Source organism: Chelmon rostratus, chromosome 12, assembly GCF_017976325.1.
Source record: "Chelmon rostratus isolate fCheRos1 chromosome 12, fCheRos1.pri, whole genome shotgun sequence".
Classification (NCBI taxonomy): Eukaryota; Metazoa; Chordata; class Actinopteri; order Chaetodontiformes; family Chaetodontidae; genus Chelmon; species Chelmon rostratus.
In genome coordinates this window covers 21,646,848-21,666,542 of record NC_055669.1, presented here as the reverse complement: position 1 = coordinate 21,666,542, position 19,695 = coordinate 21,646,848, and the positions used below count along the sequence as shown (strand labels likewise).

The 19,695-nt window shown below is 42.1% G+C and overlaps 2 protein-coding genes across 2 annotated transcripts in view; one reads left to right on the top strand and one right to left on the bottom strand.

Moving 5' to 3' along the window:
- Positions 1-289: 289 nt before the first annotated feature.
- On the bottom strand, positions 290-7,162 carry zgc:66427 (uncharacterized protein LOC406256 homolog). The gene is made up of 5 exons (XM_041949173.1): positions 6,384-7,162; positions 4,903-4,998; positions 4,711-4,816; positions 3,370-3,471; positions 290-2,905 (listed from the first exon to the last, which is right to left on the bottom strand). Exons 1-4 carry the CDS (start codon positions 6,907-6,909, stop codon positions 3,414-3,416), a joined length of 786 nt encoding a protein of 261 aa, XP_041805107.1. The 5' UTR covers positions 6,910-7,162; the 3' UTR covers positions 290-2,905; positions 3,370-3,413.
- A 326-nt stretch (positions 7,163-7,488) lies between these two features.
- Positions 7,489-19,695, top strand: part of tep1 (telomerase-associated protein 1) — a 30,281-nt gene continuing 18,074 nt past the window's right edge. Inside the window, exons 1-21 of the mRNA XM_041949503.1 lie at positions 7,489-7,626; positions 8,336-8,856; positions 9,022-9,219; positions 9,427-9,576; positions 10,658-10,822; positions 10,916-11,047; positions 11,299-11,370; positions 11,609-11,727; positions 12,541-12,698; positions 12,865-12,974; positions 13,805-13,883; positions 14,914-15,106; positions 15,523-15,749; positions 15,834-15,880; positions 15,998-16,150; positions 16,347-16,415; positions 17,582-17,703; positions 17,926-17,991; positions 18,691-18,834; positions 18,965-19,256; positions 19,408-19,529. Coding sequence (XP_041805437.1) covers positions 8,338-8,856; positions 9,022-9,219; positions 9,427-9,576; positions 10,658-10,822; positions 10,916-11,047; positions 11,299-11,370; positions 11,609-11,727; positions 12,541-12,698; positions 12,865-12,974; positions 13,805-13,883; positions 14,914-15,106; positions 15,523-15,749; positions 15,834-15,880; positions 15,998-16,150; positions 16,347-16,415; positions 17,582-17,703; positions 17,926-17,991; positions 18,691-18,834; positions 18,965-19,256; positions 19,408-19,529 — 3,137 coding nt within the window. The 5' untranslated portion in view covers positions 7,489-7,626; positions 8,336-8,337. The remainder of the gene's footprint in view (positions 7,627-8,335; positions 8,857-9,021; positions 9,220-9,426; positions 9,577-10,657; positions 10,823-10,915; positions 11,048-11,298; positions 11,371-11,608; positions 11,728-12,540; positions 12,699-12,864; positions 12,975-13,804; positions 13,884-14,913; positions 15,107-15,522; positions 15,750-15,833; positions 15,881-15,997; positions 16,151-16,346; positions 16,416-17,581; positions 17,704-17,925; positions 17,992-18,690; positions 18,835-18,964; positions 19,257-19,407; positions 19,530-19,695) is intronic.

Sequence of the window (19,695 nt, the reverse complement as noted above, 5' to 3'; positions counted from 1 at the left end):
CAAAGGCTTCAGTGTTAAAAGTTAGAGGGAGGAAAGAGGTTTAACTCAACTTTAGTTTTCAGCACCTGAACTATAGAGAGAACCAAACCTAAGGTTCTAAGTTTGTCAATAATTAAATAAAACAAGAGTGCTGTTCTTTTAAAGAACTCATTTGAAATATTTGTGCCATAATTTAGTAATGTTAAGTGCAATTTAAATTCTCTCATTTAAATAAAACTTTATTGTGGCCTGTTTTAGGCACAAACACATCCTTGACACTTAAAAACACAAAACTGACATTCACAAAACGTCTCTCACACATATTTATTGTAAAAAATACATATAAAAACAATTTCTGAGACATACAAAAGATTGGAGCTTAGAAACAGTATATTGAACAGACAAAGACCAAGCCATTTTTCTTGAATTGCATTACATATTTACAATTTAATAAATAAAATTCAATTTGTTTTTATACCAGAGTAAAAGGCAGATTGTCCATATCTTGGGGATGCAGATACTGTTGCGGTGACTCTCTGAAACACATTCTCATCTAATACATCAGCCTCAAAGCACAGGGCACACAGGGGATCAGTGCCCTGTGATTCAAAACCAAGGATTTAGGGACATTTATACAAAATACCATCCTTGGTTGGAGAGGAGCAAGTTTACACACAGAGCGTTTAGTTAGCATTGGTAAAAATTGAGGTATTGCACCACACAGCTTAGAGGGGGTAAGAAAGTAAATGAGAGTAATGTGGGGTTTCAGATTGTCTATTATCTTTATCGACAACCCAACACCACCACCAACCCCCCCAAAACACACACACACAAACACCCCCACCCCTCCCAGCCAAAGTATACAACATCATAACTTATCACCACAACAAATGTAACATCTAATGATCAATGCAGCTCGTCTTTCGCACTCTCTCACGCAATGCCCCCAATGCACAGACAGACTTTTGGCATTATTCTTTTCTATTCACCAGTACAAAAAAAATGAGAAACATGCACAGGGCTGCCCTCTAGTGGCAGGACAAGTCGTAGCACCTCAGACTGCAGAACGTCAAGGACCGGAAAAGAAAGGGGGGGGGGGCTGGGGTGAACAAACTAGCCCATAGCAGACCTGTGCACTGGGCTGACCTATAAACTGATCCATCCTGCTTGTAAGCACAGAAATTAACACACATGGGACAGACTCGCCTTTTGAAGAGGCAGCAAACGCAATCCATTCATGTTTTTGTTCTTTCCCGCTGCCGTCTGGCCTGTGTTCAGTCTTACTCAGACGGCATCTGTTAAGCAGCCTTACCACCTCAGTTCAGCCCTAAAAACACCACAAATACCTGCTCGCACAAGAACCCCTTCACCAAGCAAAGGCAATCAACACACAAAAAAAGGCAAAGGAAAGCCATTTAACACATTTAGCAATAATCATGATCATAATGTGATGATATAATATCTAAAAACCTAAAAACAAGGGGCGCGGGGAGGGGGTTGGGGCTAGTTATGTAATAATTAACCATCAGCTTTTCATAGCCTCCAGTGCTGGAAAGAGAGGCAGATGCCACATGGTATGAACATGCCCCCAAAAATACATCCCTCAATCCATCCGTCCTTTTGTCCCTCCTCAATCTGGCCTTAATGTAACCAGATGGCGAAACTGTCTCTCGGTCCAAAAATCCGGACTACACCCCAGAGAGTGCTTGAGAATGAGGAGGGAGGAGTGGGTGGTGGGACAAAAACTCAAACCGCATTCAGAGTACAACGGGACCACATGAGCCGCCATGCTGCGTACCGATGCCACATGTCACCGGATGTTTGCCAGAGTGACTGCACTTAAAAACGAGCATTAAAAAATGAGAAGGGTGACCCGCTTGACCAAGCAGACTTCTGGGCAATTTACAGTAAATACACACGAAATCACACAATTTCAGTCATGCTCGGGACATTTCCTGTCCCTGGTCATAATCTCAACACACACACACACACACACACACACAAAACCTTAACCCGGACATTATGTGGGGGGAAGGAAAAAAAAAAATCAGCCTTGAAGGACAAAAGTGCTCAAATTGGTGCAAACACCAGCGCTACTATGGCCCTATGAAATACCTACAACCTCCCAAAACACTCAGCAAGTAGCAGCACATTAAACTCAGAGCTAACTAACCACCTACAAGACAACTGACCTACTCAAAACAAGCCCCCAAACTTCCCCTGAAATGTTTACAGGTAATAGAAAAAAAAGAAAACACCTAGTAACGGCAGCCCCCGTTCACCAAAAAACAAGCCCTCAACCTCCAGCTGGTTCAAAATAAAGCAATGTTTACGTGGTAACTGTTCACGCTTTCAGTGTGAGGTTGGTTCATTTGGGGTTAGCCGAGGAAAGAAAACATTCATCCAATGTATGACATGGAACAATACTCTTTCTGCAAAATACTTGATAAAATGACCAGTCCCATTTGGAGGGAGAAAAAATACACAGGAGAGGATCCAGAGTCACAGTTAAGAACTTTTTTCGCGTTCCTCCCCAAGTTCAAGATCTTTCTGGGGCAAGTTCCATCGTCCGAGGATGATAATGTTTACTTCTGTGTTATTATTATTAATTTTTTTATGTTCTGCGGATTCAGGCCAAGTCCGTAACATTGAAATGAAGCCTCCTCCACTTCTGGTCCAACAAGGGTCTCGACCCGAGATTAGACGGAGCCGCTGTTTCTGCTGTTGGAGTTTGGCTTGAAATGGCCTATACTAAGTTCAAATGGACCGATCCAAATGGAGAGCGCCGGGTGTCGCTAACTGGAACTTCCTCTTAGGATCGTCTGTTCTCAGCTCAAATATAGGTCTGCGTCTGAGAGGGACATGGGCTTTTATTTGTTTAATTACACATTTTTATTGGGATTTTATTGGGATTCAGTGTAGTCTCCTGTAAGGGTGGAAAAACAGAGCGGCCATTAGACAAAGCAAATGCATACTGTAAGGACTGGATTAAAATATAGTCTGCAACAGGGCTAGTCTGCAACAGGGCTGGGCAACACTGTTGAATTCAATATGACATTAATAATGTTTTTCAGTGTAATTTATCGTATCATGATATGGCAATTGCATGCAAAATCACATACACTGTCACTAAAAGTCAGTGACATGTTTGTTCTACTGTTACACATCACATAAAAAAAAATTACATTTAAAGGCCTGATACACACCAAAACTGACACAAACACAGATTGCAAATAAATTGTAAGAAGAACACAATCGTAGTCTACAGTGATCGACATGCAGTACTGTTCTCATTAATATCCATGTGACCTCTCAACAGTAGCATTGCTGTGCCTGATGCTGAAGCTAACTGAATGTCCTGGTCATGTAGTGAGTCTTACACGTACGTACCTGAGTCGGGTTGGTCACTGCGCGGAATACATGTGACCCGTGAGTCAATCAAAGGGATGTTCAGGGCAGCAGGGTTTCACCTTGGACCAGGAATCAATGCAGCTACAGGGAGAAAGAACAGAGATGAGGGCGGGGACACCAATACATCACATTCTGATTCACTCGTGTTAATGTGCCAGAACCTCCAGGGTGGGTTTTAAGGCTTAATCCACTCACTGACAGCGTGAAACCAAACTAAACGTAATCGCTGCAGCCAGGTGTGAATAAGGTCTCTCTGGCTCGTTAAATGCAACAGGACCAGAGAGAAGATGGGAGAAGTGTGGTTCTGAAACCATTAGTCCACACTCGAATAGTTGCTCAGCAGATAAAATAATCTGCAACTATTCTGATATCCCCTTAACTGTTGAGTCATTTTTCAAGCAAAAATAACAAACATTTACTAGACACAGCTTGTCAGTTGTGATGACTTGCTGCATTTCCCGTCTCTCTCATGTGAGCGTTAACCGAGTACATTTGGGTTTTGGATTGTTGGTGAAATTGAAGACATGATTTTCACTTTTTGAAATACACACGTTACTGGATAACTCTAAAACATGAATGTCACTGTTTGAAAAAATGTTTAAAGTGTGTGAGTATGTAATGTATGATCATTTTCCATCATTTTCCCAAATCTCAGTGCTCGACTGGGTGGAGCAGAATATCAATTACTCAGCCAAACGGCCACACCTACAAACCGCAGTACAGCACTGAAAACTTCCTGCTCCTCCAAAATTATTGAACGTTAAAGCACACTTTGCAAATAAAAACAAACAGTGAGTGGGCTGAAACATGCATAAACACGTAGTCTCTCTTAGTTCCTTTTTCTGTAAGTTTCGAAAGACGTGCAGAAGTCTTTGATCTGGTACATCTGTGACGGCGTCTTATTCAATGTAATGATGCAGCCATTTTCACACAGAAACACACACATCGCTCATCTTTTCTTTGCTACATAATTCGCACCAGATTGTCACTCTCATACTACTTTTATCCATATGAGAGCACCTCAGCAGTGGTTGTCAAGATCATGTTTATCATATCATGGAAAAGGACAGTGGGTCCCTAATTATCACAAATGTGTAGTGATACATGCACTAGTACAGAACAACCCTCCCTTCCTTATTTTCCTTAGCTCAGTTTCCACATGTTTTCCTCTCTGGAAACAGCCATAAAATGTTTCCTGCCATATGCACAACGTCTGGGTTTAATCACACCTGCATGAATTTGCATACTTTACCCTCCTTTCCTCATCCGTATCCATCTGTATTTTATTGTAATGCAAATACATCAACGGAACTTTGTTACCTCTTATGGTAGACGCAGAGGCAAGCCAGCCTGGCGATGGTCTCCCCCTGTACCAGATCCTCCAAACAGATGGAACACTCTCCGCTGTCTTTACTGAGCACATCCGCTGCACACACACAAAGCAACCATATAAGTGTTTCCAGCTTTAGAACAGCACAGCCGTCTGGGCCACTTCTGTGACATGATACTTACTATTGTAAGGTAGGGGTGGAGACGTGAGGCAGCTCAACAGGTGATCCTCAATCCGACCCCCCGGGAAGGGCTTTGAGCAGAAGGGACAGCGGATATCTGCACAGAGCAGAGACACAACAGAGCTGAGATTAACACACGGTGTCACAGCGAGATATAAATGATGGATGATCATCGAGCGCAAGTGTTGTTTTTAGACATCTAGATTACATGGGCCGACTTGGCAAACCGAAGAGCACACTGAAACACAATCAACCAAAGTGAATGATGCATTCTCATCCCAGAGATAGTGTGAATGATAGCGCCTCGAGTGCAGCTGCCCAAAAATAGTTTAAAACTTCATGTGAGTATATGCACCGGGCTAAACAGTGACAAGAGCTGGAGAGGAAGCCACTGCTAGAGTCATGAGTGGATGGGACAGACAGGCAGAAACAGTGCCTTGCTGCCCTACATTCTCCTCCTCCATCTATGAGCTGCTGCCAGCAGTGAGCAGGCATGTGAAGTTGTGACCCATTTCCCTGCACTTGCTAGAGGCTAGCCTGGGAAACCCACCACACTGGTGTGTTTTGGCTCGCAATCTCATGCTTGCTGTCACACCGCCACCATCTCCCTGTATCTGATCGTCTAATGCAGACCAAGAATGCATTTTCACTTCCTCTGCAAACTCATGTTCCCGTTTTATGCAATTAAATGAAAAAGGTGGTCGGTTACTTAATGTTTTCAGCTTGCATGCTGCAGGATTTACCACTGACAACTACTGTCAACAGGCTTTTTGACATGAAAGAGCTTGCATGTCACCACTTCCAGTTTTACGCCATAGATCTGCCTCATACAATGGGGTCTCTGATGATTTCAGTTGGCATGCAAGCACGGGAAAAGAGATTATCTGTTCAGGAATGCAAATTCCCCTAATAATCCATTTTAATTTCTGACTGGGCGGACTGAGAGTTGTGCTGGGAGATATTGTGATTTAAAATTCATAGTTAGATGTGAGACTAAATGCCTTACAGTTTGTACACTATTTAAACACTCCTTAATATCTATTCTTGGCCTTCTAGAGCAAAGTGTTAAATTTTATCTGACTTCATTTCAATATTATGGCTGAGTAAAGCTGACAGTGAATACCCCCCTATGTACTACCTGACCATCATATTCAAAGTACTATTATTCCCTCTGAACACGTGTCCCACTCCTGTCCTCAGTCATACATCAGCTGTCTCGTGCATCAACAGTCATTCCCCAAATTTCGTCACATTTTGAGTCATTCAGCCGATCTTGGCAGGATGGTCCAAAAATTCCATGGAAGTTCTTATGAAAACTGCATGTTCCTGTATGTGAGCTGTCGTCTAAAAAAAGGCAAACCATCAACCAGCTAATGTTACTGATGAAGAGCACGCGATTTTTCACTGTTATTTAGGACACATATGCAAAAAAAACAATACATGTACAGAAAATACTACCGTGCTGTAAATGTGGTAACTTACTGCCATGACGGTTGTTAACACGGTAAAGGCCAATCCAAGCCTCTGACACCGGCCGCTGGTGTGTGCCTCGGACCCGGGCGGATCTTGCGCCGACGCTGCGGGCGGAAGAGTGCCGATTCCCGGGCAGCCGCTCGGAAAAGGTGCGGTGGGGCGTGCGGCCTGTCTCCTCTCCGGGTTGATGTTCCGCTACGACGGGGGGCTCCGGGCTTACATTACCGTCTTCCTCGGGTTTCCCCTCGCTGTTGTTGTCGTCCACAGGTGACGCTTGGCCAATGCTAGAGGGAATGCTGTGGTGGTCAGCGGGGCTACCGTCGGCGCTCGCCCCATGCTGCCCCAGGTCGGAGTCGCTGCCCTCCTCCGATCGGCTCCGGTTGGCCTCAGTGTCCTCGAAGCTCCCCGAGAAGTCCACCATGAGACTGGTGGGCCTGGCACAGCGGGGTCGCCGATAGGAATCCCGCTTTGTGCCATCTTTTCCGAAAGCAGAGGGAACCGGGTCTTCTTGTAGGCGACTTGCTCTCGTCCCCATCTCTAGCGAGCTAGCTAATTCAGCTGGCTAGCCGAGCTGCTTCCTCAAAGCGAACCACCACAAAACAAGAGGACGAGTTAACCTCGAAATGACCCTTAAACTCTCAAATGTCCGTCTGAGAACTCTAAATAATAACAAATACGTGGCAACCTAATCCAGCGAAGATATGTACGCAGTTGGATGTGCTCGCTCTGGCCTCAGTTTGTCCTAACAGTCCACATTTTCCTTTCCTTTTTGACGTGCCCGTTCTCGCTGCTGCAGCGGAAATAGAGCATTTTCGCTTCCTCCTTTGAGCCGTACACAAACAGTTACGGTAACGTCACAATTTCACCCGAGCACTTTGAAATCCAAACTTTAAACTCTATGGACATGTTTATGTTGTTAATATTGGGTTTGTTTGTGCTTACTGTTTTTCGTCCTTAGCAATTTCGCCTTCAGTCTACTTAAATTTCCTCAGTTTGAGCGTAAGAACACATCTGGGTGTTATTACGGTAAAAAAGTACACAATAATACTGACCAATCAGAGCTCTGAATGGAGCAGCGAAGCAGCTGGTCGAATGAGGACATTTACTGTAAATCAGCAGCCGCACTTAGCTAGCTGCGTCAGAAATAGATGCAAAAACTGCAGTATATCAAACATTTAGGTTATAAACACCAGAGGACCGGTTTGTTCAGGGTCAGCGCTCCGCCTGTCGAGTTTAAATTGTGGTGTTTGCGGTGAGTTTTATGTGTTTAATCTGGTTGTTCACAGCTAACAACCACACCTACGCAAACTCTTGAGTCATTGTAAATAAATATACAACCAGGAAACGGGACCGGCGCTGAATTTGGGCTATTTCCCTTGTTCAGTTTTAAAGTATGCAATGCAGACAAATCAAGTTGCTGTCTTGACATTGTAGCAGTGATGTGATTTTATTTCTGATAGTTAAATGCCTGACTGAAATCACTCTGTTAGTCTGGTGTACGGAACCAAAAGCACGAAGAAAGGGCTTGCAGTACAACAAAAAACCTTATTCGTATTGATTTAAACATTTTCCGTCAGTGAAAGTTTTAATTTGGTCTGAAGCTGAGTTTTTATGCAGCATTGCATTGCCTACATTTGAGCAGAACCCAACTGAACTATACTGCTGTGTTGGGGTTCCTCATTTTCATTATATTTTAGTACTTTTTGCATGATATCTATGCATTATGGAGCTTCTGCTGTCAATTTATAAGTCTGAGCATCTGTTTCCAGACTTTGTTCCCTTTTTATAGACGTTTTCAATTGAGCAACACGCCCTGCGCTGCAACGTTTGTTCAAGCAGCAGAAAGAAATGCTGCTGAACTGCTTGCCTTCATACGTAATGCTATCAGGATTGTGTTTGAGACGAAGAGGAGGAGCTCACACTTGCAACTTTGACCCTCTCATTGATGTGTGTCTCTGCAGCGATGAAGGCACTGACTTTGCAGCAGGCAAACGTGCCCCAAGGAGAGCAGCAGCAGGCCACATGTGGGCGAAGTTTGTCTTCCAACTACGTTCCCCTGAGTCTGGAGAATAAGTTTTTAAGTCAGACCTCCACGCTGATGCCTCAGCCCTGCTCTCCACTCTTTAACTTTGCAGCACAACCTTCCTCTTGCCCCTCGCTTCAGCCCTCCAGCCTGTCTTCCACCTCATCCTCCCTTCTCTCCACCTCTTCCTCCTCGCCTTCTTTCGCCTCTCCTCTCCTCAGCACCGAGAACAAGCTCCTAGCGAGCCGCTCGCCTCTCTCTTTTTCACTGACCTCTGTTCCCAGTGACTCTCTGCTCTCCACATCCCTGGCCAGCAGTGCTCTGCTCAATCGCTTTGCTCACCCTCCTTCGTTCCTACATCATGTTCTGGGTGAAGAACAGAAGAGGGATGATGAAGAAGAAGAAGACAGAGAGGAAACATCTGAGGCGATGCAGTCCTGTTTTGAAGAAACAAGTGTGGTACATGAAATGTTCTGTTTTAACTTTTTGACAATTTGTCTTTTTGCACAAACTGAAAAGTTACCTTTGCTGCTAAGACACTCATTTAAAATATTTGACAAGCACATTTTCAGGGCATCCCATTTGGCAGCATCACTGTTTTTAATGTAATTTCTTCTGCATCAGACACATTCTGAGGAAGATGATGTTTTGTCTGAAGAGGAGATGGAGGAGGTTGATGCTGGGACAGCCATGGAGTTACCTGTCCTGAAAGCAGAGTTGGGCAACCAGGAAATCGAACAAGCTGTGGTCATCAGGCAGGAGGAATTCGCTGAGCTTCATAAAAGAGATGATAAGATTGAAGAGGAGCTGAAAGACAAAAAGGTAGGAAAGATGTTTTACACTGAAGACTGTGTGTACATCATAGAAATGTTCTCTGTTTTTTGTTGCTGTCTTTGCAAATTTAGCATTTCTCTGCACCAGCGCTACCGGCTAATATTCCTGTGTGCTTATGTTACGTGTTGTTTAAAATGACCAAAACTCCTTTCAGTTGTGAACACATGCTTCATTGTCTTTTTGTCTGTTCCTCAGTATCTCCTGCTCAACGCAGTGTGTTGCTCCCTGGTCAATAAGAGCAAAGCTCCAGGCCAGAATGACTGGGACTCACAGAACAGCGTTTGGACCAGGATCACAAACCTGGCGAAGGACATTTCTGTCCATGACCCACAGTTTCTTCTCAAGGTGCGTATGCATGTGTATGTGTGTATGTGTCTGAAACCGTTTGTATCCCAAACTGGTTTGTAGATCCTGAACTTTATTTTAAATTGGTTTATGGATTGTTTCAGCCCTACTGAGACTTCATCATGCTGTTATCACGGTCAGCCAATCAAGAAAGACAATCCAGAAAGAGAGTTGAGACATGCTGTCAAAAAAAATCATTGCAGCAATACCATTTAACAATGAAATTACAAGAGTTGATTAAGAATAGAGATATTTGAATCTATTTTATTAAAATACTTTTTAAAAAGAGCTGGTGCAGCACAGTATGACAACATGGTACATGATTAAATAGACCCCGCTGTCTCGAAAAATATTTGCATTTTTGGAGAGAACAACATGTGACACAACATAGCTAACAGCACACGGTACTCAAACATACACACACACATTCTGATTTCCAATTATTCCATATTTAAACACTTAAGTTACTTGTTTGTTGTAGACAGGTCAGCCCCTCCAGTGGAAAACATGTCATGAACATGATCAAATCATCGCTCATTTCCTGAGTGATAAGTTTTACACCAATTTCTTGTTATACTGGAGCTTTTCTGCTGTCTTTGTGTCCATGTGAAGCCTCCTCAGTGTTTGTGAGGTACATCGAAGCAGAGTTGTTTGGAGTGGCTTGTCCTTTATTGTCTTTTACTTTTGAATTTCCATTGAAAAGGTTTGGTTTAATGCAGAAAACATCAGTGTTTTGTGCCCTAAGATGCTACGGAGCATCCAGTATGGTTGTTGGGTGGTTTAACTGTCTGTTTTTGATCTGGATTGTTATAAAGAGCCAAGTTTTCATTTAATCTTTTTATTTACAACATGTTATATTCCGCATGTGACAAGTGCCTTTTTTACCCACTTATTCACAAATTATAATGTTGTATTGGCTTCTTTTTTGCCAGAGTTCAATTCATTTCCTGATCAGTTACTGAAACATGGCATCTTAAGTTGGCACAAAATAATCAAAGCACAGACAGCACAGATTATGAGAGTCAATGGTTATAATAATTTTCATCTGTCACCAACAGTGCTCTTGTTTTTTACCATTCAGGTGGCAGTTTACACTCGACAGCAGTTGAACATCCGCATCACGGCAAACTTTCTCTTGGCACTGGCTGCCAATCAGACGCCCACCAAGCCACATGTCCGCAGATACTTCTGTGCCGCTGTGCAGCTGCCCTCAGATTGGCTGGAAGTTGTGAGGATCTACAGCACAGTAAGTCTTAGTGAGCGTCTGCTGTCCGGTGAAACCTGGACGCATCAGTTCTGTCAGGTCTGTCCACTCTTTACACTGTTTGTCTGTTTCCAGTGTTTCAGCCACTCCCTGCCAATGTGCCTGAAGAAGGCAATGGCTGACAAGTTCAAGCAGTTCAGCGAGTACCAGCTGGCAAAATACAACACACGCAAACACCGCTGCAAACACAACAAGCGCAAAGCCAAGGTACGGAAGCACTTCTCCTGTTATTAACAGACAGAAAACTGTTTGGCAGTATTAGTGATAAGTGTGACTCTTCGCTCTTTATTATTTTCTCTGTGTTAAAAACAAAACCAGCACACTGTTTACCGCCTCGACTGAAAATGGAATAGAAACTTTGTGCAGGTCCTATTGTAGTATAATGAACTAATTTGTCTAAATGAACACTCCGCTGTTCGTCGCTCGCTCCATGGTTTGAACACTGTCTTTGTTTCCAGAAACCAAATGATCAGCTGCTGAAACAGTGGGCCAACTTGGTCAGATCAGATGCGTCTATTCTGGAGAAGTTTGTAAGTTAATATACAGTACTGTCACTAATTGAGTTTTGTGGGTGTGTTTTGCATTTTGAGTTACTTGTATTTAAGTGTTTTCCTTAGACATTTAAGAAGTATGGTTTAGGGTTCTTTATAAATGTATGTATTTCATATTTATTGTACTTTTTCTCATGAAGAGTTGCTAACACTGCGTAGCAGCACACTCCTGTTTAAACACTGGTTTGTGTGTGCGTGCGTGCATGCGTGTGTGCAGTTGAAGGGCAACAAAGAGGTGTTGGATAAAAAGCAGAGTCAGTTCAGTCTGAAGAAGATGATCAGGAGGCTTCACATCAAAGAGCCGGCTGATCACGTTATGGCCATCCTGGGAAGAAAGTGAGCCACACAAACGCACTTACTCGCTTCATCAGCTGGTTGTATTTGGTTTGTGTGTCGTATTTTTCACACTGAGCAATCCCATAAATAGCATTCACCTAATCTCCCCATTGATTTGTTCATAGCACATCATGATGTCGTTCCAAGCACATAGAGGACATTTTAAGTGTTTATTCATGTACATATGTAAACATTCGTAATGTCTCCTGTGAATACATGTTTTATAAAATGGCAAAAGTGTTATATTATGATGTCATTCATTATCTGTTTACGTACCGTGGATGCATCACACAGGAGGAGTTAAAGTCCTTGAAACTACATAAATAAACATTTGAAAAGACCTCATATATGCTTACAACTACATTATAGTGAGTCATAGAACATGTACTATATGTATATACACTGTTTGTAAACGCTAAATAGGTCTAGTTAAAATAAAGTGTTAGTGGAAATTGAAATTTATATATCCTGCTCTATTTCTATGAAGTGTAAAAATATTTTATCTTTTGAATCTACTCCTGCATAAAATATATTGTACATGGTTTACGTCAAACAAATGCAGTTTTTAGGGAAATTACCTGTGCAAAAAATAGAACTAGAACTTTATTACAGGCTCCTTTGATCAATGTAAAGCATATTATTTCGAAGAAACGCAGCATTTATTGTCCTTCAGCATTTTATTCATATTTTATTTAGACTATATGAAGGTAAAAAAGTCAACAGAGGAGGTTGGATTCAGGCCTTATGTGACATCTCTGTTGTCCAAGAGGCAAGTAGCTTACCACTGGACTGTCTTTGGGCTTGTCCTGCCAGGTATCCTGCTGACCTGAAGGCGTTCACCCGCAGTGGACTGAAGGGCGTGTGGGAAAGGGATCGAGCCGGCCAGCGAATGAAGCTCAAAGAGCCAGAGACGTGGGAACGGCTGATGAGTCTGGAGGGCAACAATGCCGCCACCTGGGAGAAGCTCATAGGTCTGCTGAGCACATACAGACAGACATTTCAGACATCGTTCTACCGTACCATCCATTCTGAAACACACACACACACACACTGTACGCATACAACACACATATAAATACTCGAACAGTAACTTGTCCTGGAGCACACATATTAATGAATACTGTCTCCTCTGTGCAGACAATAAGTCTCTTCCGTTCATGGCCATGCTGAGGAACCTGAGGAGCATGATCATAAAGGGCATCAGTGAGGCTCATCACAAGAAGATCCTCAGCAGACTGACCGATAAGGTGCGACCTAACGATGAAACCTGTTCTAAATCCTTATTTTGGAAATAATGATGCAGCTTTTTCATCAGGAAGATTTAAGGAGGAAGCATTTCTCTTCATCAGTTGGTTGGGTAACATAAATGTTAAGGTACACATGTTAACTGTTTTCTTATTAGCATGCATATTGGTAGCATAGTGGCTCTTTATTAATCATCATAAAGGACATATTCATCTTTTCTTCCTGACATTGGAACTTTATGCTCAATGAGTATCAGCAAATTTAAAAAAAAGCAAAGTAATGTGCATTTCCAGCCACTACTACTACTAAAAGTAGCTGGTGCCACCAATTCTTCACTCAGGTGCATTAAGTGATAGCAGCAGAAGGGGATACAATAAGATGAGGGTATTAAAAGAGCACCAGTCAAACCTGAAAAAGTGGAAAACAGCTGGAAATAGTGATGGAAATATGACATTGTGCTGTTTTTAGACAAATGAATGGAAACAGTTCTAACAATGATGCAAAATGATCACGGTCAGCTGAAATAATAGCAATCAGGTGATGACGTCTTAATTGTGACAGGCCTCCTGATTATTGATAGTAGGTAGGAAAGTTGTTGCACATGAATTCTGATCCAACTCTAACCTCCAGAACAAGGCTTTGGTAACAGCTTGATTATGAATAAAAAAGAGCCAATATGCTACTAATATGCATGCTAATAAGCAACTAGTTATTGGTGAGTATGTGTACCTTTTAATATAAAGTATTAACGCCGTTTTTATGTTTCTTTTGTGATTAAACTCTGACGGTGAAGGTAAAGAAGTGCTTTCTTGTGTTTGTGATGTGCTTACAGAAAGCTGTCATTCAGAGCCGACAGTTTCCCTTCAGATTTCTCGCCGCCTACAAAGTCATCCTGGAGCTTCAAACTATGGGTGAGATTCTTGCATCAAGTTGCACCAAAACTCTGAGCTGAAAGTCGTATTAAAGAAACTCCTCTTTTAGGCAAACCTAATTTTTAAGACAGCGTAACACATTCCACTTATTTAGTGTTTGGAAAAAGGCAGAGAGTCCGAGCATGACAAGAGTACTTTTAAATGAAGAACAAAAATTAACAAATACAATTATACAGATTGAGCAGAGCTGATTTGCATCATTACAGAGTTTTCTGTTGCTGTGGACCTTAAAGGCTTTTGATTTTTGCTGTTTTTTAATTGTAAATAAATTTCATGTAAAGAGTAGGATGGCAACTAATCATTATTTTCATCATCAATGAATCTGCCCATTATTTTCTTGATTAATCAATTAATTTGGTCAATTAAACATCAGGAAATAGTGAAAATATCTACTCAACCTCCTACAGAACAAGGTAATGTCTTCAAATGCCTTGTTTTGTTTAACCAACAGTCCAAAACCCCAAAATATTCAGTTTACTGTCATGTAAGATGCAAGACAAGCAGGGACTTCTCACATTTGAAAACCTGGAACCACCAAATATTTGGCATTTGCAAAATAGTTGCTTCTGATTGTACATACACCATCCTGTTGCCCAAATACTCAGCATGGCACTAAACTGTATTCATCCACAGCTGAAAATAGTCCCCTGGTTTCTCCTAAGGGCCCAGCTGTTTTATCATATTGCTGAGCTTTTTAAGAATAAAACTATATGTTTGTAAGCTGCTTTTAAAGATTCACATCTTCAGTAGGAACCAGTGGACCTGAGTACCACACTCAGTGAAGAAGAGTCAGAAATCATTGAGAGACGCACTAACACATGTTGTAGGTTTTGGTCCTTTCATCATTGATTATATGAAAAATGTAGAATATCACCAGTATATTGTACGATTGGCCAGCTTTCAATATGAAACCAAAATATGTTGACATACTAACATGTTGGTCAAACCCTGCTTATTAAATGAATAAAGACCACAGCCTGAACCTCCTCTTTGCTCCTCTGTCCTCTAGCCTCAGCATCACAGCAAGCGCTCCCCCCTGTTAAAGACATCCTGAAGGGCATCCTGAAGAAGATTCCCAAGAGCAAGCGCTTCAGTAGTCTGAGCTGGGACGACTCTCCACGGAAAAGGATCAGGGTGGCACTTAGGGTGCCGTTTGTCTATCGACAGTACCGAATGAAGAAGGCCGAGCTCACAAAGGCCAAGTATGAAGATGTATTTTTTTTTCTGAAATTCATTGGATTTCTAGAATTTTAGATTTAAACTTAACATTTTTGTTGTCTGGAGCGGCTGCAGCACAATACCAGTTTAGTAGTTTCCCAGTTAATGACAGAAACAGCATGTGTGTTAGTTATTCACTGGGAAAAAGTGACAATGACTGGAAACAGCACCTGTAGAATTTAAAAGTGTCTGATATGTGAGCGTAGGGTGGCGCAAAAACCTCACAAAACTGCTTCTCGCCATTGACGCTTAAAAAATGTGCACTGTTTTTCAGCCTGGTGGAGAATTTGTTTGATTAGATCAGTTAACAAGACGAGAAATACAAATTGACATTTGCATGAATTTAAAAGAAAGTGTACTCAGTTATGTAATGTCGCTGTTTCTGTGTCCGTGCATCCAGTCGGAGGCTGTACACCGTCGCTCTGCTGGACCGTTACCGCAAAGCCCTGGAGACGGCGGTGCAGATCTCCTGTCGTTACAATGTGCCCCCGCTCCCTGGACGCACCGTTATCCTGCTCTCCAATAACATAGGGACCGATGAGCTCCTGAAACAGGACTTCTGCCTGCCGCCAGACCCCGAGCAAAAAAAGGAGGAGGAGAAAGACGGGGAGGAAGACGGGGAGGAAGATGGGGAGGAAGACGGGGAGGAAGATGGGAAAGAAGACGGGGAGGAAGGTGGGGAGGAAGATGGGGAGGAAGACGGGGAGTCCAGGAGCAGAGGGAGCAAGAAAAAAGAGGAAGACAAGCTCACTCCTTCCGTATGGGCCTGCTTTTTCTAACACAAAGGGCACAAGAGCTGTTTGATCCAGTTTAAGAAGGACTATTTCAACTGTTTTGCTTTTAACTAATCTCTCCCCGTTTTCACCCTCTCTCAGTTGATGGAGGTGGCAGTTTTGCTCTCCCTGATGATTGGCAGCAGTGCCGAGGACTTTCAGCTCTTCTTAAGTGACTGGAATCACAATGAAGAAATCAAGCTGAAGTCTGATGTTCTCTTGGATAACGTCAGGACTGTGATGAAGCAAATAAAGGTCTGGGCTTCTTTTTTCCTCTGTGGCATCAGTTCCTCAAACCAGCTTTAGCTCTCATGTAGAGTGATTAAACAGAAGTGAAGGATTTGTAAATGTAAAGGATACTTAGAAAAGCCTCCAACTGAATTATGTTTTTACATTGGTGGAATGACACCAATTTGATTTGGCCTTTATTAATGAATATTCTCCTTCACAGGCATACAGTCAAAATCCATCAAATGAACAAAAAAATAACCTCTCCACCGTGTTCACCAAGAGAAACAAGGTGAGTTTAATGGTTTTGTAATGCTTGGCTGATTATCCTCTATGATTATAACAGAATTAGATCAGTAGTCTTTAGGGGAGAGTTATTTTTCAAATATAATTATAGTGTTATGTCATTATTATGTATGATAAATGCTTACAAAACACATGTTAAATACCTCAAAGCTTCTGCGGTGAAACTGCCTAAAAAGAGGCACCAAATATATTGAGATGTTTTACAGTTAGCCGTGAGTTGGTACTAAGGAAGCATTGCTTGAACTTTTTAAAAACTATTTTAGTAGATATGAAGCTCCTAGTGGAACTGGCTTGCAGCTCAGTCGTGCACATTCATCAGACAAATGAGTCTGCAAAAGAGGAAGCTTTCAGGAGAAACAAATAGAAGCTGAAGTTACTGATAACTTCCTGTTAGCCGGGTTTGGCACTCCAGCGTTGCTTAATGTAGCACTGGTTTCCATATTCTACAGAATTTTTGGAAGTATATTTTAATGGGAATTTTTCTCATAGTTCTTTGTGGCAATATATATATTTTTCTGTATTTTTTCTCTTATATTGTCCTTTGTATAAAATGTACATATATATATAGTCAGCTTTCATTTGGTATTTCTCTATTTCTGTTGCTATTTTTTCCAACTGCCATTACCTGCTGCCTGTAATACCCAAATTTTCCTGGCTGGGGATTAGTAAAGTCTATCTTATCTTATCTGATCTGATCTTATCTGCTTTGTGGCCCCTGGAAACAGTTTCCGTTGTCATCTGTGCTACGTGCAGTGTTTCTGTATTTGCTTGTGTTTTCTCACTTTGTAGCATTTTTTTAAAAATACTGCACATGTGTTGTTAAATTGGCGTAGACATTAATTTGCTTGTGTTGTTATTTGCACGTGTTTTCTGAAGTTGCAGTGGTTGTGGCCACTGTACTGTTTACAGGCAAGGGAAGTAATAGCTGCTTGAAGGGGCAGTTTGATTACTGCCCCCTGCAGGTAGTATGTGTTAAAAGTAAAGGTTTTCTGTTTTTAGCTGTGGTCTTTGTGTGTTTGATGTTTTACATTTAGCACTTGTACCACCAATAATCAAGAGATTATAAGATTATAAGAGAGGGAACCGCTGTGTTAGATGACAGTACAAGGTGCTTCCCCGACAGCCTTCACCTCATATGCTTTCATATCTCAGGTGGACAACATCATTGTGTTGTCCCACTACTGGATCAATGGTAATATCGAGTGGGCCATCAACAACTACAGGAAGGACATCAACAACAAAGCCCTCATTGTGAAAATCCTCCTGTCTGACAGGTAATGCTTCAATTTACTGCTGTAGCTGCGATTACTGCTACACATGGCAGACGGTATTGGGGAGTTCAGGTTGCTCTCAGACCAATCACAGTGACTGACGGACTTTAAAATGAACCATTTTTGTTTTCTAACTACACTGTATTTGCATAGACAGGCTGGTTTCTGTTTCCCTTCTTGTTTCTAACTTATCCTGAGTACATTTACTGTTGTATTGTCTTGCAGAGAGCTAGCATACGTCCCTGACAGCAACTGTGTGCAGCTGACAGGCTTCAGTGAACAAATGCTGAGGTAAAATGTCTCGCTGCTCATTTAAATCCAAACACCTCTCTTAAATGATTTATATAAATGTAAGAAAAGTTAAGTCTAGTCGCGCTTGAAAACAAACCTTGGCTTGTTTATGATATGCTGTATTGATAATGAAACTTACTCCCTTATTTTTTCAAAGAGTTCAACGTTTTCGGAAATATGCTTATTTGCTTGCTGAAAGTTACATGAGAAGATCACTCGTATGTCTGTCTGTTAAATATGAAGCGCAACGGGGGAAAACGCTAGCGTGGCTCAGTTTGAGATTAAAAACCAGCACCCCTAAAGCTCACTAATTAACATGTTTTATCTTTTTTTGTTTAATCCAAACAAAAACTGAAGCATGAAAACCACAAAGATGTCACCGGCCCTGGCCAAGAAATAGTCCGACACATAACCCCTATAAAAAGGCAATTTGTCATTTTGTCTGTTTGTTTTGTACGCATTAAACAAATAGAGATAATGTGTTAATAAGTGAGCTTTAAAGGTGGCGGTAGGTGGATTTTGTTCCCTTTGGACAGGCTCTGTTTCCAGACTCTGTGTTAAGATAAAAAGCTGCTGGCTGTAGCTTCACATCTATCCTATAGACATGAGAGAGGTGTCAATCTCCTAATTTTTTCAGAGAAAGCAAACAACTGTATATCCCACCCCAATTTGCAACTATCTCTTTAACTGTATAACCAGGTTTGTGGCAGAACGAGGATCATCCAGGCTGCTGGACCATGTGGAGCATTTAGACAAACTGTACAACATCCCGCCACCAGAGGGAGCTAAAGCCCCCCAGGCCACAAGCAATGTCGTTCCAATTCCAGCCAGCCCAAAGTTAAGGTAGTTTTTATTTCATGGCAAAGAACTACTGACTTCCGAGCAGTTTCAGAAGTCCAGATCTACAGTCCAAGTGATTTTTTTCCTGCCTTTTCCTCACTAGTTCAACGGCAACTCTTTTCTCTGCCCTCAGGTGGCGAGGTGTTCGAGTGTTTATCTCCTCCACCTTCAGAGACATGCACGCTGAGCGCGACATCCTGGTGCAGAGCGTGTTCCCGGAGCTTCGGCGTCGCGCTGCGTCACACTGCCTCTACCTGCAGGAGGTGGAGCTGCGCTGGGGTGTGACGGAGGAGGAGTCGGGGCGGACCGCCGAGCTGTGCCTGTCAGAGGTGTGTCGCAGCCAGATGCTGGTAGGAATCCTTGGGGAGAGGTACGGCCTGGTGCCTCCCAAACCTGACCTCCCTGACCTGCCACAGCACAGCTGGGTGAGACTCAACATCATGAAATAGAATTAATTAACAAGTATAATAATAAAAAATAAAGTTAAATGATGAATGAGAATGGTCTTGTTTTTAAATGTGAGTTTGAACCTGAAAAATATGATATATCATAATAATAAGTGTAATTTATGTGTAGTTGGCGTCGGCCCCGGCAGGCCTGTCCGTCACAGAGCTGGAGATCCGTCAGTTCCAGGCTCTGCACCCCGACACGGCACACCAGCTAATGTTCTGCTACTTCAGAGATCCAAACGTCATCAAGTATGCGTGTTTGCTTTTAACTTTTCTCTTCACACATTTTAAGTTTGAATAAATGAGTCATTTAAATTTATTACCAACTGCTTCAAATTCATTTCAAAATGTTTTTATGAGGTAAAAGTATTTGTGATTCCATTAACTTGGTAATACTACACAGTTAAAGTATTTT

Excerpts from the sequence above, each read along its gene's own strand:
- zgc:66427 (XM_041949173.1), bottom strand. The coding sequence starts at position 6,909 with ATGGGGACGAGAGCAAGTCGCCTACAAGAAGACCCGGTTCCCTCTGCT. Across the intron at positions 4,817-4,902 it reads TCCACCCCTACCTTACAATA|CGGATGTGCTCAGTAAAGAC; the intron begins GTAAGTATCATG and ends GTGTGTGTGCAG. Across the intron at positions 3,472-4,710 it reads CTCTGCGTCTACCATAAGAG|CTGCATTGATTCCTGGTCCA; the intron begins GTAACAAAGTTC and ends TTCTCCCTGTAG.